This window comes from Heptranchias perlo, chromosome 41 (genome assembly GCF_035084215.1).
Source record: "Heptranchias perlo isolate sHepPer1 chromosome 41, sHepPer1.hap1, whole genome shotgun sequence".
Taxonomy (NCBI): domain Eukaryota; kingdom Metazoa; phylum Chordata; class Chondrichthyes; order Hexanchiformes; family Hexanchidae; genus Heptranchias; species Heptranchias perlo.
The window spans coordinates 3,625,900-3,653,498 of record NC_090365.1 but is presented as its reverse complement, the minus strand read 5'-3'; the positions used below and the strand labels follow the sequence as shown (position 1 = coordinate 3,653,498).

The following is a 27,599-nucleotide window of genomic DNA, read 5'->3' as shown; positions in this document are numbered from 1 at the left end:
GTGGTTTCCATGCTTTATGTATCATCATTGGTTATGTGGTCAGGTTTATACGTAGTGTAAAGATCAGTGTATTCCAACACATTGTGTGTGTGTTTTCATTCTTTGTGCAGGAAGAGCTTGAAGAAATCGTGAAGAAGGAATATGCTTTGATAGACAGTAAAACCGAGGTCACTGGGGCCTCATCCAGCTCCCTGGCTTCAGACGAAACAAAAACTGAGACGGAAAAGCCAGCTACCTAAAAAAAAGGATGACAGTCAGACAGACCTTGGCATCAAATAACCGGATCAGATGGCTGACAGTCGGGGATATGTGAGCTGTCTAGAGCCCCTTTAATACTGTGTGTTAACTGCGTTGAAGAGTGACTGTACGGTTATGGGATTTATCACCTCCTACTATTACACTTTCAAACTCAGCCTTGTCGCATACAACGCAAGGATGTCTCATGTCAGATTTTGGTACTCCACCATTAGATGTTGCTAGTTTGCTTTTCCTTTGCAAGTTTGATTACAGACATCTAGAGGGTGGGGGAACGAGTATAACCGTAATCCTTTTGGATAGGATGGCGCTACAACAATCTTAACACTGAGAGTTTTTTTCCTTTTTTCAAAAAATTCTTGTGTCTCATTCCTGTAAATTAAGCTGGGGCTGAATTGCTGCCATCGGGGAACCAGCTCCACGGTTGTCAAACTTGAAAGCAGTAAACTGTAAATAAAGCTTTCATTGGGTTAGTTACATTGACCAAAAACTCTTTGTGTACAAGAGAGGGAGCATTCGCCTGGCGAGAGTGAGCAGCACTGATAGCTAGAGATGGAAACCGCGTTACGAACTGGAAGGTAAATCTCCCATAGAAATGGAGAATGGTGAAACTTAAACTTTGCACACTCGTGCACCGTGTCTCAATGCCACAAGGCTCCTGAAATACTGCTTTTAGTGGGAAGGCACCTAACTGGAAAGTGAATTACTGTACAGCACTTGTCCAGATGATTGATTAATTCAGAGGTAAAATCTCTCCGCTATATAAACCAGGAAGACGACTGGTTCAGTTCCTGATCTCAGTCAGAGGCAGCAGTAAGAGCAATTTAAAAATAAGTTAAGTGCAACAGTTTGGCCCATCAACACCCACTTGCACGGATTCTCCAACACCTGCATCAAACTGCATTTCAAACTCCCCTAGTGATTTACTCTTTCACCTAGCAGATTATTCCAAACATTTGAGTGAGCAATTTTTCTCTTAATACCTGCTTTACATTTCCGTGATTTAATCGTGGGTCCTAGTAATCTCGAGGCAGTGGTCTGGGTTCATCTTTTCTGCCCCGTTTAATGTCCCACTTCCGATCGCTGCAGAGTTCGTGCATGGACTCTGATGCGATGCTTCATGTGGTCAAATAGCTCGCCAACACTTGTGGTGTGGGCTCACAAACGAAGAATGGCTAATTGGACAAGATATCCGAGGGCTGCAGCATCCAGATGATGGGAGAAAAGAAGAAAATCGAAGGGGAAAATGCCCCCTACGTAATTGCCTTCAGTTTTCTTGTCCAATTTGTGGTTTTTTTCTGTTCAAACTACAATGCTCGCTGACCTACATCAATCCGGCAATGCCTCGATTTCAAAATCCTCACCCTTGTTTTCAGATCCCTCCATGGCCTCGCCCCCTCCCTCCCCTATCTCTGTAACCTCCTTCAGCTCTACAATCCTCCACGATATCTGCGCTCCTCCAATTCTGGCCTCTTGCCTATCCCTGATTTTGATCACTCCGCTATTGGCGGCCGTGCCTTCAGCTGCCTAAGCTCTGGAATTCCCTCCCTAAACCTCTCCACCACTCTACCTCTCTCTCCGCCTTTTAAGAAGCTCCTTAAAACCTACCTCTTTGACCAAGCTTTTGGTCACCGGTCCTAATATCTCCTTATGTGGCTCGGTGTCAAATTTTGTTTGATAATCGCTCCTGTGAAGTGCCTTGGGACGTTTTACTACGTTAAAGGCGCTGCTTGTGTTTTTTTGTACCTTCACACTATTCCCCTGGAGAGTAGTAGAAGGATTCGCGGGCTGATTAACTGTCTGACGGGCCGTGATTAACTGGTGATGGGATACCTATCCATGGTCCTCACACTATTCCTTGAATCCATGACATTCAATGGAACTTTTAACTGTGGATTCGGTTCCCTCATGGTTAGCTCCTGCTCACACACTGAACCTCGTCACATACTTAATTTCTCTTCTGTCATATCTACAATGTGCAGTGGTCCTTTTAACATTCCTCCCCATCTCTAAAAGTGCCCTTCTACACACTCTTGCTCCTCCCTGCATCTTCACTGTGTCAAAGTCAGGACTCGTCACATCATCTGGTCTAACTTGTTCTTTCCCAGAAATGCCAAACTGGAATTCCTTACCCCTGTCAGTCTTCACCTCATCCTACAAGCTTCAGTCATATAAAACCCAAAACATGGTGCCCCCTAATTACCAATTCCTGAGTTAGCGGCTAAGCTGTGGGATATTAGCACCTGAACCTTCTGTTTGGTGATGGGACTAACCCATTTATTTTAAGTTAACACCTCCAGTAAAATAGTGGGGAGAGGAGATTCGGACAAAGATGTCAGTATGTGTAAACTTAGCCATCTCTTACGCTCAGTGATGCCCTGAACAAGGTTTCTCAATAAAGATTAGTTATTGAGATAGCTGAATATAATCAAAGAATATTATTCGATTAGTGGGGATACCTTGGTCACACTAAACTTATCTTGAAGGTGGCGTTTAATGAATTACAGCCTATTCTTAATTTAAAGTTATTTAATTCAAAGTATCTGATAATTCACATTTTTTAGCGCAATTCATATTTTCCTGTTACTAATGTTGCTTAATTCATATTATTTAACTTTTTATTTTAAGCATAAAATGATCGGGTGCAGCCTGTACCCCTTCCTTGGCTTGGGGTCTAGTTATTTATGAATAGTTCATTTCAAAAGAGTGAAAGTTTGTTAATAAACTTTTAGTGTAGAATTTGCGGTTTGAGAAATCGGGAGCACGGACACTTTGCATCTCCTTAAACCAAATCTTCAAACTAGCTGCTTTCTTTTACATTCTGAAAGTGATTGGGAGTCCATTGTGTACAGAAGTTCAAAATCTCAAACCAATGCCTTCACGTCATAGAATCATACAGCGCTAAAGGAGGCCATTCGGCCTGTACTAGCTCTTTGAAGGAGCTAGCCACATAGTCCCACTTCCCCCTGCTCTTTCCGCCGTAGCCCTGTCCATTTTTCCTTTTCAAGTATTTATCCAATTCCCTTTTGAAAGTTACTATTTAATCTGCTTCCACCGCCCTTTCAGGCAGCGCATTCCAGATCACAACAACTCGTCACGTTAAAAAAAAAATTCTCCTCATCTCCCCTCTACTTCTTTTGCCGATTATCTTAAAACCATGTCCTCTGGTTACTGCCAGTGGAAACTTTCTCCTTATTTATTCTATCAAAACTTTGAACTCCTCTGTTAAACCTCCCCTTTAACCTTCTCTGCTCTTAAGTCTTGCTTGTAAGGTCACACTGGGGATGGGGGAGGGTGAAATTCAATTTAAAGGGGCAGTCCATTGAGAAGAGAGGGAGCAATGTAATGCTGAAGGTTTAAATGTCGAATTATAACTGGGAACCTACTTCAATTTTCATGATCAAGTGGGTATTTCCACCCTCCCCAGGGATCACTGTAGCCAATTATAGTCCTTGAACTCAAGTGAAACAAGCTTAACTCAGACTCTTCTGATCTGCATGGCTCAATTCCATGCCAAGCTGCGTGAACTAAGTCAACAGCGAAGATATCATTGACCAATTTAAAATGGCTTGCTATTTAATGATATTGACTGGGATTTAATTGAACTCTTAACGATTTCACGCTAACCCTTTCATCGAGCAGTCGCAGATTTTATTGAATTGCCAGTTTGAACCTACGTGGTATTATTCGCCAACACCAGGCGGGAACGGAGATGGACATCTAGCGCCAGCCCAAGGCGCGTGGGGAGAGCAGGGAGGTGGGTCGAGGAGTGAAATCTGAGCGGGAGGGATGGACCTTGGAGTGGGCAGGCAGAGCGGTTCCCAGGTTGGGCCTTGTAGCAAAGCAGCAAGGAGAGTTGCAGCTCTGGAAGCAGGTTGTGTTGGGACAGGAGGAACTTTGGATGGAGATTTGTTTGGATAGAAGATTAAGGGGTGATCTAATTCATAGAATCGTTACAGCACAGAAAGAGGCCATTCGGCCCATCGAGACTGTGCCGGCTTGAGATGTTAAAGATAATTAAAGGAGTTGATAGGATAGATAGAGAAAAACTATTTCCTGTGGGGGGGGGTGGAGTCCAGAACAAGGGGGCGTAACCTTAAAATTAGAGCTAGACCGTTCAGGGGTGATGTCAGGAAGCATTTCTTCACACAAAGGGCAGTGGAAATCTGGAACTCTCTTCCCCCCAAAAAGCTGTTGAGGCTGGGGGTCAATTGAAAATTTCAAAACTGAGATTGATAGGTTTTTGTTGGGTGAGGGGATTAAGGGTTACGGAACCAAGGCAGGTAAATGGAGTTAAGATACAGATCAGCCATGATCTAATTGAATGGCGGAACAGGCTCGAGGGGCTGAATGGCCTCCTCCTGTTCCTATGGGTGGAGGTAGGCTGGACAATGGCAGAAAGCAATGGGAGGTCCCTTTAACAAAAGGAATGACCACTGAAGGGAACCCAGGGCGAGGGGGGGGGGGGTGGGGAAGAATTCTATCAGTGATTTGATTGGTTGTGTGGGTTGCTGGGTGGCTTTTCCTACCTGCCTATATTTCAGCGAATCAGCACATTTAACTTAACGGATAGTAGTTATTTGAGCCAATTAGAAAAGGCTGACAGATTTAAAGTGTGGCATGTGGTATAGGTAAGACTTTTAATTATATTGATAGATTAATTAATATTTAAGTTACTTTATGAATGAGTTTCTGCTATTACTAGATATTTATGAAAATGAATTGGCCGAACATCTTTAAATTCCTCTTGAGAAGGATCGACAGGTATTTAACTGTCACTGTTCTATAATATATATAAAAATGACATTTTTCTGGCGTTAAACTGTCAAATAAAATTTCATATTAATTCAGTTTGATTCACTTGTGATTTTATTTGATTGCCGCTAAGTTCTGAATTGAAAAGCAAAGAAGTTATGTTAAACTTGTACAGAACCTCAGATAGACCACGTTTGGAGTACTGTGCACAGTTCTGGACTCCAAACTATAAAAAGGATATATAGAGGCACTGGAGAAGGTGCAAAAGAGATTCACAAGGATGATACCAGAACTGAGAAGATATCCTTATCAGGAAAGATTGAACAGGCTGGGGCTCTTTTCTCTAGAAAAGAGAAGGCTGAGGGGTGACCTGATAGAGGTCTTTAAGATAATAGTGTTTGATAAGGTAGACGTAGAGAAAATGTTTCCACTTGTGGGGGAGTCCCAAACTAGGAGCCATAAATATAAAATAGTCTCTAATAAATCCAATAGGGAATTCAGGAGAAACTTCTTTACTGAAAGGGTGGTAAGAATATGGAATGCACTACCACAAGGAGTAGTTGAGGCAAATAACATAGATGGATTTAAGGGGAATCTAGATAAGCACATGAGGGGAAAAAGGAATGGAAGATATCCTGAGAGGGTGAGATGAAGGAGGGAGGAGGCTCGTGTGGGGCATAAATGCCGGCATAGGCTAGTTGGGCCGAATGGCCTGTTTCTGTGCTGTAGGTTATATGTAACTCTCCAACCTGTTAGGCTTCCAAATATTTTCTGTTTTGATAGGTGTGTATATTGCAAAATATGAGTCATTACAAGGTATTAAGGGATATGGGCCAAAGGCAGGTATATGGAGTTAGATCACAGATCAGCCATGATCTTATCAAATGGCGGAGCAGGCACGAGGGGCTGAATGGCCTACTCCTGTTCCTATATTCCTATGTTCCTATCTTGTCTGTGTAACAGACTCTGAGGCTAATTGCAATTCCCCCACTGTCACCTGGCAGAGAATTGAACTAGGTTGCATTGTATTCCCTCGAGTATAGAAGATTAAGGGGTGATCTAATTGAGGTGTTTAAGATGATTAAAGGATTTGATAGGGTAAATAGAGAGAAACTATTTCCTCTGGTGGGCGGGGAGTCCAGAATAAAGGGGCATAACCTTAAAATTAGAGCTAGGCCGTTCAGGGGTGATGTCAGGAAGCACTTCTTCACACAAAGGGGAGTGGAAATCTGGAACTCTCTCCCCCAAAAAGCTGTTGAGGCTGGGGGTCAATTGAAAATTTCAAAACTGAGATTTTGTCAGGCAAGAGTATTAAGGGTTACAGAACAAAGGCGGGTAAATGGAGTTAAGATACAGATCAGCATGACCTAACTGAATGGCGGAAAAGGCTCGAGGGGCTGAATGGCCTCCTCCTGTTCCTATGAATGCTGGAAATACGTAACGGGTCAGTAAGCATTTGTAAAGGGGAAAAGACGGGTTAATGTTTCAGGTATAGAGCCTTGTCAGAACTCGGACAGTGGCTCCATCTGAAATGTTGACCATTCTCTTCACAGATGTTGACCATTCTCTTCACAGATGTTGACAGATGTCACTATATGGCTCAATTCTCCACTCTGCAAAAAATGTACCAACTGAACCGGCAGGAGCCTGCGACACCGCTACTAAAATCAGGTCAGACTGACATCGTCTGAATTGCAAGATTAAATAACGATGTAAAATCTGTTGTTTGTAATACTGTAGAACTATTTACATTTGCACGTTAAATTTTGAACATACCAAATTGACAGGTGGGCAAAGACCAGCTGGTCCATCAGTCCTGCCCCACGCACCATGATGTCCGGAGCATCCTGACTAGACAATTCTCACGCTCCCCCTCTCACCTGCCCCGCACCCACGTAATCTCTGGGGAGAGGCAAAGAAAAAACCCAGGGCCAATAAGGGGAAAAAATACTCTGAAAAATTCCTCTCCGACCCCCCCCCCCCTCCAAGGCGATTGAAACCCTCCAGGAGATCACATGGACCGTGCATACATTATCTGTTAATCCACTTACCTTCTATACGATGCGATCTCTGCCCCAGTCGGGAACCAGTTCCCTCCTGAGGCAGAGTCATCACATCAGCCGGCAATGCATTCCAGAGGCTCACGACCCTCTGGGAAAAGAGGAACAGCCTACCATCCAGACTCTTCCTATTTATAGGGACAGGGCATGTATATTTCTGTGGGAAGTTATGCTAAATGCTCTATAGAGTTCTCTCCTAATCTTAGTAAGAATATTTTCATAGACTGGATGTCCTGGTGAAAATATTCTTGCTGTGAAAATAACTGTAGGGCATATCGTTTTTCTATCATATAGTAGATTATTTGCAATGTTGCCCATGGTCAGTTGATGAATAGAAGGTTATTTTGTACACAAGACGGTGACAGAGTTGGGAACGAGAGCTCAGAAACTTACCCCACGGAGTAAGTGGTGGTCAAAGCCTGCAGCAAAGTTGACAAAGCAAAACTAGATCGGAACAGTCGACATAATTTACAATGGTAAATGTTATCGGCAAAGCATGACACGTGACAACAGGAAGTAAGGTTTGTGAGCAGGATGTGCATGTTACAGCCTAGATTTTTGGTGTGTGTGTGTTAATAGGTTAGGATCCTTTCTTCGGTCAGTCACCCCTCCTGACATAGAAAATGCTTGCAATCATAGAAAGGTTACAGCACAGAAGGAGGCCACTCGGCCCATCGAACCCATTGTAAGAACAATCCAGTTAGTCCCATTCCCACGCAGCCCTGCAAATTTTTTCCCTTCCAGTGTTTATCCGATTCTTTTTTGAAAGCCATGATTGAATCTGCTTCCACCGCCCTTTCAGGCAGCGCATTCCAGATCATAACTACTCGCTAAGTTTAAAAAAAAATGTTCCTTATGTCGCCTTTGGTTCTTTTGCCAATCACCTTAAATCTGTGTCCTCTGTTTCTCGACCCTTCTGCCGCTGGGAACGGTTTCTCTCTATTTACTTTATCTAAACCCTTCACGACTTTGAACACTTCTATCAAATCTCCTCTCGACTTTCTCTGCTCTAAGGAGAACAACCCCAGCTTCTCCAGGTATCTGAAGTCCCTCATCCCAACCTCTCTCCTAAAGTAGCTACTGTCTCTTAGTAAAAAGAAGAGACGAATTTCACTGCATTCATGGAATGAAAATGAATTAATCTATCTTCTGAGTGGGTGAAGGCGTCTGTCTGTGGAGCTGAGCGGGAAGCTAACAGCCTTGATTGGCACAACTGACCCACGGAAGGGAACAGAAACATTTAATCTGGGTTCCTTCTCCTAATTGCTCTCCAGCGATTCTTGCTGCAAAGCGCATGTGTGATTGAGAATGTGCCAGGGCAGGTTGGTGTTGGGGGCATGATGCCCTTCACAGTTGAATAGCTTCCCTGTGCTCACTGTCTCGAATCGCATGTGGAAAATGGTTACTTGGGTAAGGTCCTGGAGGGCAGTCTCAGCAAACTGGGTATTTGTTCAGTATATTTAATAGTTTATTTTAAGTACCGATTTACTTTAAACACTAACACTAAGTGAAGTTTGTTTCCAGAATTCAACTGTGCAGATAGATATATTTTATTTGTGTGATGCTTTCTGAGCAAGAAAAGCCACAAGCCGTACAATGCAGTGCAGCTCTCTCACCAGAGACTCTGCAATTAGTGTTTATATTGCACAGGAACAACAACTCATAGGATCTTACAGCACAGAAGGAGGCCGTTCGGCCCATCGTGCCTGTGCCGGCTCTTTGAAAGAGCTGTCCAATTAGTCCCACTCCCCCTGCTCTTTCCCCATAAGCCCTGCAATTTTTTTTCCTGTCTCAAACTGTCTTGTTATCCCTTCTCTGTGTGGCTGCCCTGCATCTGTGTTGCAAACTGCACTTCTGAGAGCAATCACCTAATTAGCATTTGTTAATCCCCTTTACTAACGCATCACTGTGCTGCTCCCTACCTCGCAGCTTGCTATTTTATTTTTTTAAGATGTCAAACCTTCTTTAAAGTTCTGTACTCCTCTCGCCTTACAGTTGGGGACTGATTAAGCTCGGAATCTGCCACACAATCACAGTCAGCAAAGGACCCCCTTCACCCTCAGCTCCTGGGACGCTCGAGGTTCCTCGAGGCAGAGGGTGGTATGCTGGAAAAGTTTTCACCTTTTTGTGTGTTTTCTTATCAAGATGAAGGTGGTTAGTGCTGGGGCTCAACAGACTGCAACAATAATTTCTTTCTTTCTTATTTGTTAACAGTTGGACAGAACTGGCCAATAGAAGCAGTTTCTGTCTTGCTCTCCTACGTTACAACAGTGACCACACATCAAAAGTACTTCATTGGCTGTAAAGTGCTTTAGGATGTCCTGAGGTCATGCACGGTGCTATATAAATCATAGAATCTTACCGCACAGATGAAGGCCATTCGGCCTGTCGTGCCTGTGCTGGCTCTTTGAAAGAGCTGCCCAATTTAGTCGCACTTCCCCGGCTTTTTCCCCTCAACCCTGCAAATCAGCCCCCTTCAACTACATGTCCAGTTGCCTTTTGAAAGTTTCTACAGAATCTGCTTCCACCACCCTTTCAGATCTTAACAAACCCTCCGTGTGAAAAAAAATTCTCCTCGTTTCCCCTATAGCTCTTTTGCCAATTATTTTAAATCTATGACCTCTGGTTACTGACCCACTTGCAGAGGGAACAGTTTCTCCCCACTTACTTTATCAAAACCCCTCACAATTCTGAATGCCTCTATTAGGTCTCCTGCCTCCAGCTCCCAATGGCTGGGTCTCACATGGTTGGTAGCGGTTCTAAAATAAACTTGCTGGAGTACAAAGGGAAACAAGAAGCAATAACAACTTGCATTTATATAGCGCCTTTAATGTCGTAAAACGTCCCAAGGAGCGATTATCAGACAAAATTTGACACCGAGCCACAAAAGAAAATATTAGGACAGGTGAACAAAAGCTTGGTCAAAGAGGTAGGTTTTAAGGAGCGTCTTAAAGGAGGAGAGAGAGAGGGGGAGAGGTTTAGGGAGGGAATTCCAGAGCTTGGGGCCCAGGCAGCTGATGGTGGAGCGATTAAAATTAGGGATACGCAAGAGGCTGGAATTGGAGGAGCGCAGAGATCTCGGAGGGTTGTGGAGTTGGAGGAGGTTACAGAGATAGGGAGGGGGGGGTGCGAGGCCATGGAGGGATTTGAATACAAGGAAGGGGAATTTTAAAATCGAGGCGTTGCCAGACTGGGAACCAATGTAGGTCAGAGAGCACAGGGGGTGAACCAGTGAAGACAGGTCTTGTCGGGCTTAGCGAGTCCGGCAAGTTTACATTGTTATTGTCACGTACGAGACCTGCCTGACTGGATCCAGTGGTACCGACACACCAGAGGAAAAGATCTAGTTACCTCATCGTAACCCTTAATAATCTTGAAGACCTCTTTCAGGTCACTCCGTCCCTTTCTCAGCTCCAGTAGAAATAAAGATCTAGCCTCGAGTCTCTCTTCATCCTTGATAACACCCTAGTGAATCTACATTGCAGCCTTCCATTGTTTTTATATCCTCCCTACAACGGGGTATTGCATTGAATTTACAGCAAGGAAACAGGCCATTCGGCTTAACTGTTTATGCTCCACACGCGTCTCCTCCCTCCCCTCTTCATCTCACTTCATCAGCCTATCCTTCTATTCCTTTCTCCCTCGTGTGTTTATCCAGCTTCCCCTTAAATCTGTCTGTTATTCGCCTCAACTGCTCCTTGTGGGAGCGAGTTCCACATTCTCACCACTCTCTGGGTAAAGAAGTTTCTCCTGAATTCCCTATTCGGTACCCAAAGCTGTACCCCGATTATCCAACTGCGGTCTAACTAAGGTCTTGTACAAACTCACTATTACCTCCTTGCTTTTGTGTTCTGTGCCAATGGATACAAAATTAAGGATTCCGTTGCCTTGTTTATGGCCGTGTCCATTTGCACTGCCACCTGTGTAGCTGCACACTGCGGTCTCTCTGTTCCTCTCCCTCCATTTAAAAGTATCAATTTTATCACAAAGAGGAGTCGGAAAAAAATTAGTTTAACACAACTTTACGTTTCAATTATCATGGAAGAACTATGTGTCTGTCTCCTCTCCTGCGGTTTTCCGGTTAGTCGGGTGTGAAGCTCAGCTTGGCTGAGCCGACACCTTCTCGGTAATGTGGCAGAGTTTGGAAATTGTAATGTGCACACATTTGGAAATGGGGAGGAAAGCTGATAATTGATTTGATTTTCAAACACCCTCCGTGTTATAACAGGTGAACTGCTGTGTCTGTCTGGATCCGGAGAGCTGCTCTCGTTTGGTCTGCACAGCGTCGGCAGCTTAAAGGGACAGTGCCCTCTTAGAAATCAGCTTAAAGGGACAGTGCCCTCTTAGAAATCAGTTTAAAGGGACAGTGCCCTCTTAGAAATCAGTTTAAAGGGACTGTGCACTCTTAGAAATCAGCTTAAAGGGACAGTGCCCTCTTAGAAATCAGCTTAAAGGGACAGTGCCCTCTTAGAAATCAGCTTAAAGGGACAGTGCCCTCTTAGAAATCAGCTTAAAGGGACAGTGCCCATCTAAAGCTAGGGCCAGTTCTTACCTGCAGGCATGCTGGCTAACCTTGGCTTAACCCTCACATAGGCCAGAGATTGAACCTGGGACCTTCCTGACTCAGTAAGAAAGAACATGTGCTTATACCATGCGCACATAGTGTCAGCTCTGGCTCAGTGGGTAGCACTCTCACCTGAGTTGTCCCGCTCCAGAGACTTGAGCACATCATCCAGGCTGACACTCCAGCACAGTACTGAGGGCGCGCTGCTCTGTTGGAGGTGCCACCTTTCGGATGAGACGTTAAACTGAGGCCCCGTCCAGCCCTCTCAGGTGGATGTAAAAGATCCCACGGCCACTATTTCGAAGAAGAGCAGGGGGAGTTCTCCCCGGTATCCTGGGCCAATATCTATCCCTCGAGCAACATCACCAAAACAGATTATCTGGTCATTATCTCGTTGCTGTTTGTGGGATCTTGCTGTGCGCAAATTGGCTGCCGCGTTTCCCTACATTACAACAGTGGCTACAGTTTAAAAATACTTAATTGGTTGTAAAACACTTTGGGACGTCCTGAGGTTGTGAAAGTATTAAAATGCAAGTCTTTCTTAGGCCTCCCAACCACTGAATTTCTTTTTGAGTTGCTGTTACTGTTTTGTGGGCAAACTTGGCAGCCAATTTGTGCACAGCAAGGCCCCATAAACACCAAATAAAATGACCAGATAACCTGTTTTTGGTGGTGTTGGTTGACAGAGGACTATTGGGCAGGACAACAGGGAGAACTCCCCTGTTCCTCTCCAAATAGTGCCATGGGATCTTTAATATCCATCTGAACAGGCAGACGAAGCCTTAGTTTAATGTCTCACCCAAAAGACGGCACCTACAACAATGCAGCACTCCCTCTACTACAGTCATGTGCTCACATCCATTGTGAGGCTTGAACCTTCTAACTCAGAGGTGAGAGTTCTTCCAACTGAGCCAAGCTGACAAAAGACACAGCACCATCCCAGGCAGTGTATTTACTCTCGGGCTGATAATTATTTGCCTATCAATTCCTGACACCACACTTAGGGTTGCCAACCCTCCAGGATTGGCCTGGAGTTGAAGATTAATCCCTGGGACACAGCTGCGAGCAAACCCAGGAGAAAAATCATACGGGGGTATTAAAAAAAAAAGTTTTTTTTTTCATTTTCTTTGAGAACTTCTGTTTATTAATTATAAAAATATTGGAAATGGGAAAAAAGGTTGTTTGACTAACAGTCACAAATCGTCCAATCGAGTAACGAAGAGTCTGTTCACTTTCCAATTGGTTGTGGGAAGGCGGAGTGTTCACGAGGATGGACGTGTTGGGTGACCAATGGCGGGAGCGTGGGGGTGGGGCACTGTGAGGATGGACGTGTCGGGCGACCAATGGCGGGAGCGTGGGGGTGGAGCACTATAGGGATGGACATGTTAGGTGACCAATGGCGGGAGCGTGGGGGTGGGGCACTGTGAGGATGGACGTGTCGGGCGACCAATGGCGGGAGCGTGGGGGTGGAGCACTGTGAGGATGGACGTGTCGGGCGACCAATGGCGGGAGCGTGGGGGTGGAGCACTGTGAGGATGGAGGAGTCGGACGACCAATGGCGGGGGTGTTGCGGTGGTGGGCCGGTTGGAGGCAGGAGGTCATGTGATAAAACCGTCAGGAATACATTCAACCAGAGTTGGCAACCCCACACTCTGTCCAATACTGGGCGGGCCGTTGCCTCTTTTGTGAATGAAGTTTGAACAAAGTGCTGAACACAAGGTGTTGCAATCAAACATGGTTTATTGAGTCACAATAGAAGTAGATAATAACACTCACTGACAGCCCAGGCTGCTTAAACACCATGCTAGGCACCATGTAAATAATAACATAACCAAGTAGGTTCCACTTTGTCCAGTTACAAGCACAATTTATAATTGGTTCAGTTTCACACACACACACACACACGTCACAAGTTACTGGCCAAGATGCTGATTTATCGCGGAAAGATTGTTTTAACCCTGAATCAGTATAACTGCTCTGGGCTGAAACGACATCTTGGGGCTCTAAAAACCACATTCACTTAATACCTTAAATCACACGTGAGCCGAGAGAGTGAGTGTTGAGATGGAGGAGATAATGGCAAAGCCTATTCCTGATCCTGTCCTCACACACACAATCCTTTCCTGTCTCCAACACCCTCGCCACCATTGAGGTGAACCAACTCTGCCTACGGCCTTAAGAAAATAGAGCCCGGAATATCCTCATCAAACTGGGCTGGGCCTATTTTTTTTTAAACTGAGGCCTAGAACAGTTGAGAAGCTAAACGGTATACGATGCATTAGGATGGTAAATGGACTTTGGAAGAACAAACAATGGGGGGAAATGTATCAGATCTCGAACCAGAAACAGAGTGAGAGAAAGTGAGTCACAGGAAATGATTTCAACATCCAGATGAATTATTATCACTACTTAGAATTTTACAGCACAGAAACAGGCCATTCGGCCCAAAAGCTCTATACTGGTGTTTATGCTCCACATGAGCCTCATTTCACTTCATCTCTCCCTATCACCCCTGATGATCCGTTTTTAGTGATGTTGGTTGAGGGATGAATATGGCCAGGACACTGGGGAGAACTCTCCTGCTCTTCTTCAAAATAGTGCCATGGGATTTTTTTTACGTCTCATCTGAAGGACGGCACCTCCGACAGTGCGGCACTCCCTCAGTCCTGGCACTGGGAGTGTGGGCCTGGATTTTGTGCTCAAGTCCCTGGAGTGGGGACTTGAACCCACGACCTTGTGACTCCTATGATGGTATTGTCAAGTTGTACAGTCACAACTGAGCAGAGCGCAGAGGTTTAGTTACCATCTGGAAAAACAGCTAGCGAGAACCCACACGAGCCATTAACTAGCTCGCACGTTTGTTGTAAAAATAGGTTCAGAGATTAAAAAGTCTCGCAACAGACGGCTATCCAGGAAAGTGGGCAGAGTGTTTGCGGAAAGAGCTCAGGTCAGAAACTCTGGTGCTTTCACCTGTTGACTGGAGGCCACGGAAGGAACCCTGTCCCATAGGCGGGGGATGCACTTTGCAGCCTTTACTCATAAGCAGGTCTTAGGGTGGAAATTGCTAGTACACATGGAAACTAGTGGTGAAAAATCATCAAGGGGGGATGTCCCATCACGTGAACTTTGAGAGCTGCCTTTTAATCTGTTAACAGGAGTTTCTTACCGTCTGGCAACAGAAACAGTGAGAAAATAAGATAGGTGGAATTTCAAAGGGCTCCCCCTCAATCTCATAAAAAATCTAAACAACTGTCAAATTATGTAGTTAAAATACAGACCTTCCGTCTGCCAGGATTGCCGAGGGAAATCATAAGGGCCCCAATTGCTGCCCCGGCTGAGGGAAAAAAATTGCAGGGCTATGGGGAAAGAGCAGGGGGAGTGGGACTAATTGGATAGCTCTTTCAAAGAGCCGGCACAGGCACGATGGGCCGAATGGCCTCCTTAAAGTGCTGTATGGTTCTTTGAACTGGTGCAGCTCTGATTTCCTTCGCTCCACCGTTCTTTCAGCCGTCTAGGCCCTGAGCTCTGGAATTCCCTCCGCAAACCTCTCCGCCTCTCTCTCCTCCTTTAAGACGCTCCTTAAAACCTGCCTCTTTGTCCAAACTTTTGGTCACCTGTCCTAATATCTCCTTATGTGGCTCGGTGTCAAATTTTACAGAGGTTGTACAGCACAGAAACAGGCCATTCGGCCCAACTGGTCCATGCTGGTGTTTATGCTCCACACGAGCCTCCTCCCTCCCTACTTCATCTCACCCTATCAGCATATCCTTCTATTCCTTTCTCCCTCGTGTGTTTATCCAGCTTCCCCTTAAATGCATCTATGATATTCACCTCAACTACTCCTTGTGGGAGCGAGTTCCACATTCTCACCACTCTCTGGGTAAAGAGGTTTCTCCTGAATTCCCTATTGGATTTATTAGTGACCATCTTGAATTTTATGGCCCCCTAGTTTTGATCTCCCCCACAAGTGGAGACATCTTTTCTACGTCAAATGCTCTCTGCTTCACCCTCCTGTGAAGCGCCTTGGGACGTTTTACTAGCTTAAGGGCGCTATATAAATGCAAGTTGTAGTTTTGGGGCATAGATGGAGGATGGGACCGGAGACCTCCTGATCTGCAGTGATCAGTGTATCCCGTCAAGTAAACACCATGGAAAGCACGGGGATAGAAATTGCACCTGAGCAACTGCTCCTTTTAAGCAGGACTTCCCGTTCATTGCCATTCACTGCATTATCAAAGGGGGGGGTAACTCTGCATGGCCCTGATCACAGAGTCTGTGGTCATTTCTGCATGTTGTTGAATAGCTTGCTGATCGAGACCACATCCTTGAAATGTTTTATAAACACTGCTATCAAAGTCAGTTGGTATGTGTGGCACCCGGTGTGCTGTTAAGTCATACAGAACATGAAGGTCCCAGCCAGGGAAGGAATTAAGAGCTCTGCGTTTCCAATTAAGCACCCCCGGGGCCAGGGAAGAGGAAATCATCCAGGATTTCCACTTCTGATCGCTACCCTTCCTGGAGAGTGCGTCCGTCTAGACGTAGGGTAAGGATTGAGCTCGGCTTTGATGCCTTCCACCACCCCCCCCCAAAGTCTAGACTGGAGAATGGCCAATTGGGGGAATGCTGGCCCACCTAAAACCTATGGAACCCCTTACCCCAGTGAGAGTCCGCCGAGGAGAGGAGACAATTGGAAAGGGAAAAAAGAAAGAAACAAACAAATGGTGAGCAAGGTTGATCACTAGATATGGATAAACGGTTACCACAGCGACAACCGAAATAACCGCATACATACTTATCGATACTAGACTAATGGAGACGAGTGTATAGACGACGAACCACAGACAAGAACAAGTAACTGGGACATTCAATATGTTTGCCTCCCCTGCACTTGTGCCATCATCTGACTGTTGTCTAGAGGATTCCATTTGCTTACATGGCTCATTCCACCAGATGCTGCAAAGAAAGTAGCTGGGCAGCATCTGGAAGGAACAGTCTTCAACATCTGCTGATAAAGGCTGTCCCCGCGCATGCCATCCATGAAGACCTTATCAGTGTAAAATAGGCAAGGGTGGGCCTCGGGCCTGAAAGGGTGGCCGAACAGCTGGTGACCATCTGGTGGACACACAAGACCTCTGATGTGGCCTGAATGAGGATCACTGTCCATCCAATGCAAAGGAGCACATTCAAACATCTCAATTCTCGTTAACTCAGGGCCGTTACCTCGTTGGCACAGGAATTCCCCTTCTGTTTGAGGTTGAGGTGTATTTGGATTCACTGTGCCCACTGGGCCCTCTCCGTTTTCATTGATGCCGTGGCAACCGTGTTGACCCTTCACCCGAGCACCTGGGTATTTCATCCCTTTTTTCTTTCGTCGAGTAGCAACAATGCAGCGGGGTTTGTGCCACCTATGGTGAGAAGCAAGGTTGGCCAGGCACCCAAACACCTTGCTGCAATCGGAGCATCTATATTCCACTTGAACTATCCTGGAGCATTTGTGCTCAGCAAGGGCAAAGCAGTCTGGATATTCCTCCTTACATAACTGGCAAATGAATGCCCCTAGAACATTGTGACTAGATCCCTTCTTGTCTTCGGTATGCCTTTCCCCGACATTATCGCCGTGCTTTGCAGATGTGGTTGCCTTGTCTTGGCAGTCCAAGCTTCCTGGCTCCTCTGCCAATGGGTCAGTGCCTGTCTGTCCCAGTGCCTCAGGGAGAGTTGATGAAGGAAATAGCTTTGTCCTTGATGGAAGAGAGCCAAGAGTTAGAGAGGTCGGGCGGTCTATGGACCATGAGCCTGTGACAGACTGAGGTGACCCATCTGAAGATAACAGCCATGCTCTTGGGTATCCATCAGAAAAGTTATTTTTGCTCGAGTATCTGGCTGTGCCAGTTCCCTCGTGTTGCTCTTGGCTTAGATCTCCGTTCAGTGTCCCGTGCCTTGCAATCAAGGGCCGTGAATTAGTACATTTCTCTTGAGACATCTCGACTTGTGTTTGTGTTGTCCGATATGCCATGGTCCTCTTGCTCCTCTTGATCAAAAATCCTCTGGGCATCTTGATGGGAAACGTCAGAAGAATTCAGGCGGCAGCAATGAGAAAATCTAAAATACGCACAAGATCAGAGAGAAGAGGATTCTTCCGTTTCTATCTCTCGAAGTAACTCCTGTATCCTGAGATGTGCATAAGGTTCTTAATTAACACGTACCCAATTAACACACGCAAGTATCTAGGACGATGCTTATTGGAAGAGGATAATTCGGATTAATTTGATCACAGATCATTAACACTGTGTTAACGCTGTGGTGGTTTGTTTAAAGAAAGCTCGTAAACCTTTAGTAAACCTCCTCCAGTAAAATATTCGTAATAGCATCAATCCAAAAACCATCTGCACAACAATCCAGCACATTCGGGCTTTGGCACGGTGTGATGGGACATGGGTTGTCATTGGGAGATTGTGAGTTTCTGAAATAATGCATAAAGAAAGTCTAAGCCCATAGAATCACATAACAGAGAAACAGGCCTTTTGGCCGAACTGGTTTATCCTCCATTCGAGTCCTAATTCCACATTCCCAACATGTTGCTATATTTCTTTATCCCCCTTTTCTTCAAACTTCTGCCTAACCTATTCTTCAATGTTGACCTGGCAACAAAGTACAGCCATCAAGTCACAAGGTAGATGTGGATGAGGAGAGCTGACCCATCCACAAGGAGCCCCCCACAATCCAATTGTTTGCTAAATGAATTCCACTATTCCCAGTCTCCGCTGCTGTACAGACAAGCCAGGGGTAAACTGCGACCCAGCCAAGTCGAGTCAGACCCAATACCGTGGCAACCAAGGAAAGCCAGAGTGGAAGAAGGAGGAGGAGGAGGAGGACGACAAACGTTTGGGGCAGTTACCCCAGGACTGTCAGAATCCCACGAAAGGAAGGGACAAAAAGGAGCAGAATGGGGCCATCCTCTCGAGAGAACCCTAACGCAACTGCAACCGCACCCAAGACAAGAAACAAAAGTCCGCGGTTTAAAAAAATAAATAATTCTGAAACTTAATGAAAACAATCTGAATATTTTAAATGTTGGAATGGGACACGGTTGTTCCTGAGCTGATGGGAGGGATGAAATGTCAGTCCAGGTAAGGCAGTGCATTGAACTTGTCTAACATAAGATTAGAATCAGGGTCTAAAGCAGATTGGAATCCAGGTCCACCAAAAGGACCTTGTTGACGTGCCAGCCAACCCCTGGGTTAAATCCTGTTCAGCACCACGGTCTGCTGAGCGATTTTATCACGTGGCGAATTAGGGGCTGGAGTAGCCCAACCAAAGGGTCCTGGTTTTTCCATCTCTCCCATTTTCTCGCACTTTCCCAGGCCTTCCACTTCCTTCACTACTTACACACCCATAATGTCTTAATGTTTGAGTCCATTACTTGGCTAAGGTGACCTTTTATTATCGTGATTCCTCTCTGGGTTTTTAAAAATATATTTCTCCCTTGCCCCTTTTCTGATTGTATTAATACGCTTCTTAATTTTCAGTTTTGAACAAACGGTCTGCACTCCAAAGGTTAACCTGTTTGTTCTCTCCATGGATGCTGACTGACCTGCTGTGCGCTTCCAGCATTTTCTGTTTTTGTGACTAACCACAGTAATAGTGATTAAATAGAGACAAGAAATGTTGCAACAGAGAGAGGGAGAGAGATTGGAGTCAAGAGGTGAGAGAGAGAGAGAGGGAGAGAGATTGGGGGTAAGAGGTGAGAGAGGGAGAGAGAGAGAGATTGGGGGTAAGAGGTGAGAGAGGGAGAGATTGGGGGTAAGAGGTGAGAGAGAGAGAGATTGGGGGTAAGAGGTGAGAGAGAGAGAGGGAGAGAGATTGGGGGTAAGAGGTGAGAGAGAGGGAGAGAGATTGGGGGTAAGAGGTGAGAGAGAGAGAGAGAGAGGGAGAGAGATTGGAGGTAAGAGGTGAGAGAGGGAGAGAGAGAGAGATTGGGGGTAAGAGGTGAGAGAGGGAGAGATTGGGGGTAAGAGGTGAGAGAGAGAGAGATTGGGGGTAAGAGGTGAGAGAGAGACAGAGAGAGGGAGAGAGATTGGGGGTAAGAGGTGAGAGAGAGAGAGATTGGGGGTAAGAGGTGAGAGAGAGAGAGAGAGAGGGAGAGAGATTGGGGGTAAGAGGTGAGAGACACAGAGAGAGGGAGAGAGATTGGGGGTAAGAGGTGAGAGAGAGAGAGAGAGAGAGAGGGAGAGAGATTGGGGGTAAGAGGTGAGAGACACAGAGAGAGGGAGAGAGATTGGGGGTAAGAGGTGAGAGAGGGAGAGAGATTGGGGGTAAGAGGTGAGAGACACAGCGATTAGAGACAAGAAGTGAGAAAGACCTATCACACATCAAGCTTTTTAAATTCCTGTCCATGAATCTGAGCGAGGGGTGAGAAGAGCCTCCTCAGGTTAGGGGCGGGATTTATGTCTCAGGAGAGCTTGGGTTTTCTAAAGATCTAAGAGCTGCTGAGGGAAAAGGAAAAATTCAGGATACAAGTCTGAGCTACTTTTGCCGATGGACCTGGACAGCAAAAAAAATCAGAAAAACTTGATATTTTTCCCTTTGGTCTCTGCTATTAAGGGACAATTTGGCCTCTGCGGGCACCGGCAGATTGAAAACCGACTTAAACTGGGTCATAGTGCTCAGTATTCGCTGAAAAAAAGGCATTTGTAAAGACATTGAGTAAGGTAACCGCAAAGAGGGCTGTGGTTTGTCTTGAACTGTCATAACCTTGCCTCCTCTCGCTCTCTCTCTCTCAAAACAAAGTCCGAGCTAAAGTGCATTCCGAACCAAGAGAAAAGCAGCTCCGGATGTTCTGAAATGTGCAGCAGCCGTTAACCTCGGGGACCGGCCCCTGCACGGTCAACATTTTGATGATTTTTTTTTTTTTTGGCGATGCCCTCTTCGTTCGCGTTCATGCCTCGAAGGGGAACTTGAGCGGATTACCAAGGGTGCCCTGTCGCTCGTGCCCCGCCTGCACGCAGCTCTGCCTGCGAGTGAGGAGCCTGCAGTCGGCACATGTCGGTGAGCAAGTGTGGATCTGTGTGTGTGTGTGTGTCGGCGTGGGACAGACTTGGTGAGCGGAATGGCTGACCTGTGACAGTGTCCCCATGAATAGACGATCGCTCTGGCTGGGAACAATGCTGAAAATATCATCCCAAGACTCCAGCGACTCAGAGCAACAGATGAGGTACCTCTCAGAAGGTTTTTCTACTCTTTATTCATTGAGTTACATAGAATTTACAGCACATTCTGGGGCAAGCTTGATGGCCCAGCTGGTCTTTCTCCTGCCCCTCAATTGTGTATGTTCGTATGCTCATTCGGCCCATCTGATCTATGCTGGTGTTTATGCTCCACATGAGCCTCCTCCCTCTCTACTTTATCTCACCCTATCAGCATATCCTTCTATTCCTTTCTCCCTCATGTGTTTATCTGGTTTCCCCTTAAATCCATCTACACTATTCCCCTCAACTACTCCTTGTGGGAGCGAGTTCCACATTCTCACCACTCTCTGGGTAAAGAAGTTTCTCCTGAATTCCCGATTGGATTTATTAGTGACGATCTTATATTGATGGCCCTCTAGTTCTGGTCTCCCCCACAAGTGGAAACATTTTCTACCCTATCGAACCCTTTCATAATTTTTAAAGATCTCGATCAGGTCACCTCTTTTCTAGAGAAAAGGAGCCCCAGCCTGTTCAGTCTTTTCAGCAGGAATCAGGTGCAGGAACCCCTGATGATTCCCCCCCAGCCCCCCAACTTTCTCCCCAACCCATGGCACTGAGGCCAATTAAGAGAGACCCAACTGCTGTTCTGGCTGAGATCAGGGACCTCTGCAGAGACCAGGGATCTAACTCGGGATCTTCACTGTATGGAATTTCTTGTCATTTTCGATATCCGTCCTTTTTCCCCGATCGAAGCTGGATAAACACATGAGGGAGAAGGAAATAGAAGGATATGCTGACAGGGTGAGTTGACGTGAGGTGGGAGGAGGCTCGTGTGGAGCATAAACACCGGCATGGACCCAGCAACCAGATGGCATCCAAAGCACCTATGGCCAGACTTCTCTCAGCTGCTAGAAGGTGCAAAAACATACCTTGCTGCATTGCCCATTTTGCCAACTAAATGTAGTTTATTAAACAGATGCGCCCACGATCTCAGTGGTTAAATGCTGAGGTATGACATTAAGCCTTTAAAGGCCGGAAAGGCCCCAGGTCCCAACCCTGGGGCCTGCGTCAAATTCGCTGATCTCAGCCTGAGGAGGAAGTGGCAGAGGAGGGACTGCACCATTGAGCACGGGAGGGAGGGCAAATCTTGCGAGGGTTCCCACTCTTAATCGCTGCTTTGAAGAGACAGCCTTGGCTCGGTGGGTATCGCTCTTGCCTCTGAGTCAGAAGGTCGTGGGTTCAAGTCCCCACTCCAGAGACTTGAGCACAAAATCCAGGCTGACGCTCCCGATGCAGTACTGAGGGAGTGCTGCACTGTCGGAGGTGCCGTCTTTCGGATAAGGCGTTAAACCGAGGCCTTGTCTGCCCTCTTAGGTGGATGTAAAAGATCCCATGGCCACAATTTTGAAGAAGAGCAGTGTCCTGGGGCCAATATTTATCCCTCAACCAACATCACTAAAAACAGATTATCTGGCCATTATCACATTGCTGTTTGTGGGAGATGTTATAACAGTGACCACACTTCAAAAAGTACTTCATTGGCTGTAAAGCGCTTTGGGACGTTCTGAGGTTGTGAAAGGCGCTATATAAATGCAAGTTCTTTTTACCAGATGCATTTCCTCCTTGAGTATATGGCACTGCAAGATGAAGGGACGATGGTTAGCGTGTAGTCAGTGCACATTTATCAAAACTTAACCCGCGGTCGATTAACAGGAAATGACAGCAGCAGCCCGAGTGTCAAAGCACGTTTTCCTTCGCTTGGAGTTAAAGCTCGGCTCTTGTTACTGTATCACATTTCCTCTGGTGTTGCCGCCCAGTCACACAGCTTGGCTGATCCCACAGAGATAAGGGGACAACTTCTCAAACCAAAATACAAGGGTTGACACCATTTGACAGCGAGAGAGATGTCAAAACACTTCATCAAAAGAGATTTGGTTGTTTCTTGGATCATAGGAACGGGAGGAGGCCATTCAGCCCATCGAGCCTGTTTCGCCATTCATTTAGATCACGGCTGATCTGTATATCTCAACTCCATTTCCTTAGTTCCATGTCCCTTGATACCCCTTACCTAAGAATGAGTTCATTTTCTCAGATTAAATACCTTCCCAAGGAAAGCAATGTGTTCTGTTGGACTCTGATGCATTTAAGGGGAAGCTAAATAAGCACATGAGGGAGAAAGGAATAGAAGGACATGCTGATGTGAAGGAGGAGGCTCGTGTGGAGCATAAACGCCAGTATGGACTAGTTGGGCCGAATGGCCTGTTTCTATGCTGATAAATTCTGTGTAATTCTATGATTCGACCACGAGCGAGATTAGGGGTTCATCTGGCCTCTGGCAGCCCCTCAAGGTCGAGGATGACTTGCTTCCACTCCGGGAGAGGAAGGTGCCTGTGCGTGGATTCTTTTAACGTGGAGTGGTCATTGCACACCGACCGCCACACGGTCCCAGCGGAGCGAGGTCTTGGCCCAATGGCAGGGAAATCCGAGACGATTGAAGACCAGGCTCTGCTGTAGGACGGGGACTTCTTCAGTACTGCACTGGGAGTGTCAGCCAATTTTTTTTTTGTGCTTAAGTCCCTGGAATGGGGCTCGAACCAGTGACCTTCCGACTCAGAGGCGAGAGTCCCACTGAGCCACGTCTAGGGGGAGACGAGGGGTTCAGACCCATTATTTCTTTGCCCCTTGAGTTGCCAATTTCAGTCATGCCATTCTGTGGGTGTCAAGTAGGGGAAGTGAGTGAAGGCCAAGTGAAAGAGCCAACCTGCTCCCAGTCGTTCTTGCAAGCCCCCCCAAAGGCAGGAGGCCACCATGAAATTTACCTGTCCCCTGTTGATACCCCATACGATGTGGGCAGACTTGATTAAGGGAAAAGAAAAGAACTTTTTGAAAAGGTTTGGCAAAAACAAACAGAATAAAACTTGTGTCTCAACAGACAGTCGAGCCTTAGGCCTGTTCAGTCCTCAAACAGCTACTCTGAGAACTTCAAACACAACTGCGGCAATCAGTAGAGAACATTCAAACTTCACCAGAAGCTGTGTTGATGGATTTATTTCAGCTTTCACTTTAAATACAATATAAACAGAAAGAAATATTTATAAGAAAAAAGGAAAGAACGAAACAGAAAGAAAGGGAAAGAAAAAGAGTGAGAGAGAAAGAAAGAAAGACTTGCCTTTATGTAGCATCTTTCACGGCCGCAGGACGTCCCAAAGCGCTTTACAGCCAATGAAGCATTTATTGCCCATCCCTGGTTGCCCTGGAGCAGATGGTGGTGAGCCTTCTAAACCCAGTTGCATGAGTAAGAATAGAGTCTCAGGACACTGGATAAGTTACGTTAATCCTATTTTATTTTGGTCCCTCCAGCCCCCAAACGCAACTTTGCAACGGAGGATATCAGACGCCTCAGGAGAAGGAGGAGAATCTAAGTGACCTTTCACCTCGCTCGAAGCTCAGTCTCTTTGATAAACTGACGCTGTCGCACAATATTTGGCTGCAGCTCGGAGTTGAACCAGTGCAAGTCAAGGAAATACTGGAACGGCAGCCTCCAGGGGTAGGTCGGTCTCTTGGACATTGCATCTATCACATTCAAAGCATCACAAACTCCAGACGTCACACTTTGTTATAGTAACATCACATTCGAGGCGTCACACTCCAGACGTCACACTTTGCTATAGATATAACGTCACATTCGAGGCGTCACACTCCAGACGTCACACTTTGTTATAGATGTAACATCACATTCGAGGCGTCACACTCCAGACGTCACACTTTGTTATAGTAACATCACATTCGAGGCGTCACACTCCAGACATCACACTTTGCTATAGATATAACGTCACATTCGAGGCGTCACACTCCAGACGTCACACTTTGCTATAGATATAACGTCACATTCGAGGCGTCACACTCCAGACGTCACACTTTGTTATAGATATAACGTCACATTCGAGGCGTCACACTCCAGACGTCACACTTTGTTATAGATATAACGTCACATTCGAGGCGTCACACTCCAGACGTCACACTTTGTTATAGATATAACGTCACATTCGAGGCGTCACACTCCAGACGTCACACTTTGTTATAGATATAACGTCGCATTCGAGGCGTCACACTCCAGACGTCACACTTTGTTATAGATGTAACGTCGCATTCGAGGCGTCACACTCCAGATGTCACACTTTGTTATAGATGCAAAACAATCTTCAAATACTGATCACTCCTGACCAATGCTTCTAACTTCCAGTCTGAAGCTGACGAGCACATTCTAATCTGCAAAGCTCCCTGAGCTAACAACAATTAAACTCCGAATGACCTCAGCCACTGTTTACTCAACAACATCAGACAATGTGGCCTTAAAGGGGCCCAGCTACCTTAGCAGAATAGTACATTGTGCATAATACAGTATAACACTCCTGTCGTGTATAACAACATATGACCTGCGTTCCATGAGCAATGCCATGGGAGATCCACTTTTATATAACTTTAATACAACTATAATTCTTATCTTTAAATGTTTTTGTTCCCCTTCATGATTCCAGACATTTTTGGTGTGGAGTAATAATTGTGGGAAAAATAAGATCCTGTCTGTTCGACTAGAAAATGGAGTGTCTGAATTGGAGGATTTTATTGTTAAGGAAGAAACCTCAGGTAAGACTATTTTCCTTACATTTTGTCTCTTCTTTCCCGAAGGCATTAACTATTGCTGGGACCTGGGCAGTGAGCAGTGGCAGGCTATTGAACCATGGAAGGCATCACACCCGATTCTCACTGCCCGCACACAGGCTGGAGTGAGTCACACACAGGAGTACACGGGCTGGAGTGAGTCACACACAGGAGTACACGGGCTGCAGTGAGTCACACACAGGAGTACACGGGCTGGAGTGAGTCACACACAGGAGTACACGGGCTGGAGTGAGTCACACACAGGAGTACACGGGCTGGAGTGAGTCACACACAGGAGTACACGGGCTGGAGTGAGTCACACACAGGAGTACACGGGCTGGAGTGAGTCACACACAGGAGTACACGGGCTGCAGTGAGTCACACACAGGAGTACACGGGCTGCAGTGAGTCACACACAGGAGTACACGGGCTGCAGTGAGTCACACACAGGAGTACACGGGCTGGAGTGAGTCACACACAGGAGTACACAGGCTGAAGTGAGTCACACACAGAAGTACACGGGCTGGAGTGAGTCATTTCCCGGTCTGTGCTGGGGTGTCCGCTGTCTGGTCAGGGACATTATAATTGGCCTCAGTGACCCTGGGCTAAGCTGCAGAAAATCAGCCAGGGTCTCTGCTCCTGATCATAATCCAGTTAGAAAAAATGTCTGCGTGGGTGTTGACGTTGGACAAAAGATAGGTTGCATCCTTCACTTACATAGCCAACGAACACTTGCTGCCTAAACCTCTCTGCCTCACCCCCTCTCTCTCCTCATTTAAGACCCTCCCTAAAACCTACCTCTTTGACCAAGCTCTTTGGTCACCTGTCCTAATCTCTCCTTCTTTGGCTCAGTGTCAGTTTTTAGTCTGATTACGCTCCTGTGAAGCACCTTGGGATGTTTTACCACTGGAACTCCCTTCCTAACAGCACTGTGGGAGAACCGTCACCACACGGACTGCAGCGGTTCAAGAAGGCGGCTCACCACCACCTTCTCGAGGGGCGACTAGGAATGGGCGATAAATGCCGGCCTCGCCAGCGACGCCCACATCCCATGAGTGAATTTTTAAAAAGACGCTATATAAATGCTAGTTGTAGTTGGTATTGGTATGGTCCTAGGTTCTGCAGCAGCCTGACAATACTTGATAGAGATTGTGCTCTAGAAGTAGTATTCTTACAACCTTGTCATCATTGACGGCCGTGCCTTCAGCTGCCTGGGCCCTAAGCTCTGGAATTCCCTCCCTAAACCTCTCCATCTCTCTACCTCTCTCTCCTCCTTTAAACCTGCCTCTTTAACCAAGCTTTTGCTCAGCTGTCCTAATATCTCCTCGTGTGGCTCGGATTCAAATCTTTCGTCTGTCTACGCTCCTGTGAAGTTTTACTACATTGAAGGCGCTATATAAATGCAAGCTGTTGTAGTTGAGTGCAAGTAGCAAATGACAAAGGCAAACGAGATTACGGATTTTATACATAAAGGCACGGAATAGAAAAGCTTTGGCTTGGCCACAATTGGAATGTTGCGTGCTGGTCTGGGCACCCCATTATCGGTGGGATATGGAAAAGTTTTGGAAAATTGGGGCTAGTTCACTGTAAAAGAGGAGAGCTTTTCAAAATTAGGAGAGGTTTTGAGTGAGTAGACAGTGAAAGGTTGATTCCACTGGTTGGCAAATCGGTAACAAGGGGAACAGACTGAGGGGCAGCACTAGGAACAACAGAGGGAAAGTTTTAACACCGAGTAGGGAGGGCTTTATCACAAGGGCTGGTGGGCCAGAGTTAATAATGTTATTTAAAAGGGAAATGGCTAAGTGTTTGCAAGTAAAAATATAGAAGGATATGGGGAATGGGCAGGCAGGTAAGATCAGTGTAGATTCTTCCAACTGAAGAGCTAGAACCAGCACAGGCACGATGGGCCGAATGGCTTCCTTTTGTGGCTGTAATCTCTATGAATTCATTCAGCATGTGAATTTTGATATTTTCCATTGACTCGAGTTTTACGATTTGTCATCAAAACTGTCCGATTGAATTCGATCCCTCCAGTGAGAGAGGAAAGACTTTGTCATCAGTAATCCAAATATCACTACAGCGGAGAGACTCTGGAAAGTCTCTCAGACTTGACTGGGC

The 27,599-nt window shown here is 46.1% G+C and overlaps 3 protein-coding genes across 3 annotated transcripts in view; 2 read left to right on the top strand and 1 right to left on the bottom strand.

Moving 5' to 3' along the window:
* The window catches only part of sirt2 (sirtuin 2 (silent mating type information regulation 2, homolog) 2 (S. cerevisiae)), a 40,687-nt gene extending 35,582 nt beyond the window's left edge, over positions 1 to 5,105 (top strand). Inside the window, 1 exon segment of the mRNA XM_067974924.1 lies at positions 111 to 5,105. Within this exon segment, the coding sequence (XP_067831025.1) occupies positions 111 to 239 (129 nt within the window). The 3' untranslated portion in view covers positions 240 to 5,105.
* An 11,393-nt stretch (positions 5,106 to 16,498) lies between these two features.
* LOC137305860 (insulinoma-associated protein 1a-like) lies at positions 16,499 to 17,708 on the bottom strand. The gene has a single exon (XM_067974796.1). The coding sequence runs from the start codon at positions 17,684 to 17,686 to the stop codon at positions 16,499 to 16,501; it is 1,188 nt and encodes a 395-aa protein (XP_067830897.1). The 5' UTR covers positions 17,687 to 17,708.
* Positions 17,709 to 20,586: 2,878 nt separating this feature from the next.
* The window catches only part of LOC137305953 (ras and Rab interactor 2-like), a 28,129-nt gene continuing 21,116 nt past the window's right edge, over positions 20,587 to 27,599 (top strand). Inside the window, exons 1-3 of the mRNA XM_067974923.1 lie at positions 20,587 to 20,845; positions 24,180 to 24,366; positions 25,358 to 25,466. Coding sequence (XP_067831024.1) covers positions 20,766 to 20,845; positions 24,180 to 24,366; positions 25,358 to 25,466 — 376 coding nt within the window. The 5' untranslated portion in view covers positions 20,587 to 20,765. The remainder of the gene's footprint in view (positions 20,846 to 24,179; positions 24,367 to 25,357; positions 25,467 to 27,599) is intronic.

Bases quoted from the DNA above. Each gene is read 5' to 3' on its own strand.
- LOC137305860 (XM_067974796.1), bottom strand. From the start codon at position 17,686: ATGCCCAGAGGATTTTTGATCAAGAGGAGCAAGAGGACCATGGCATAT.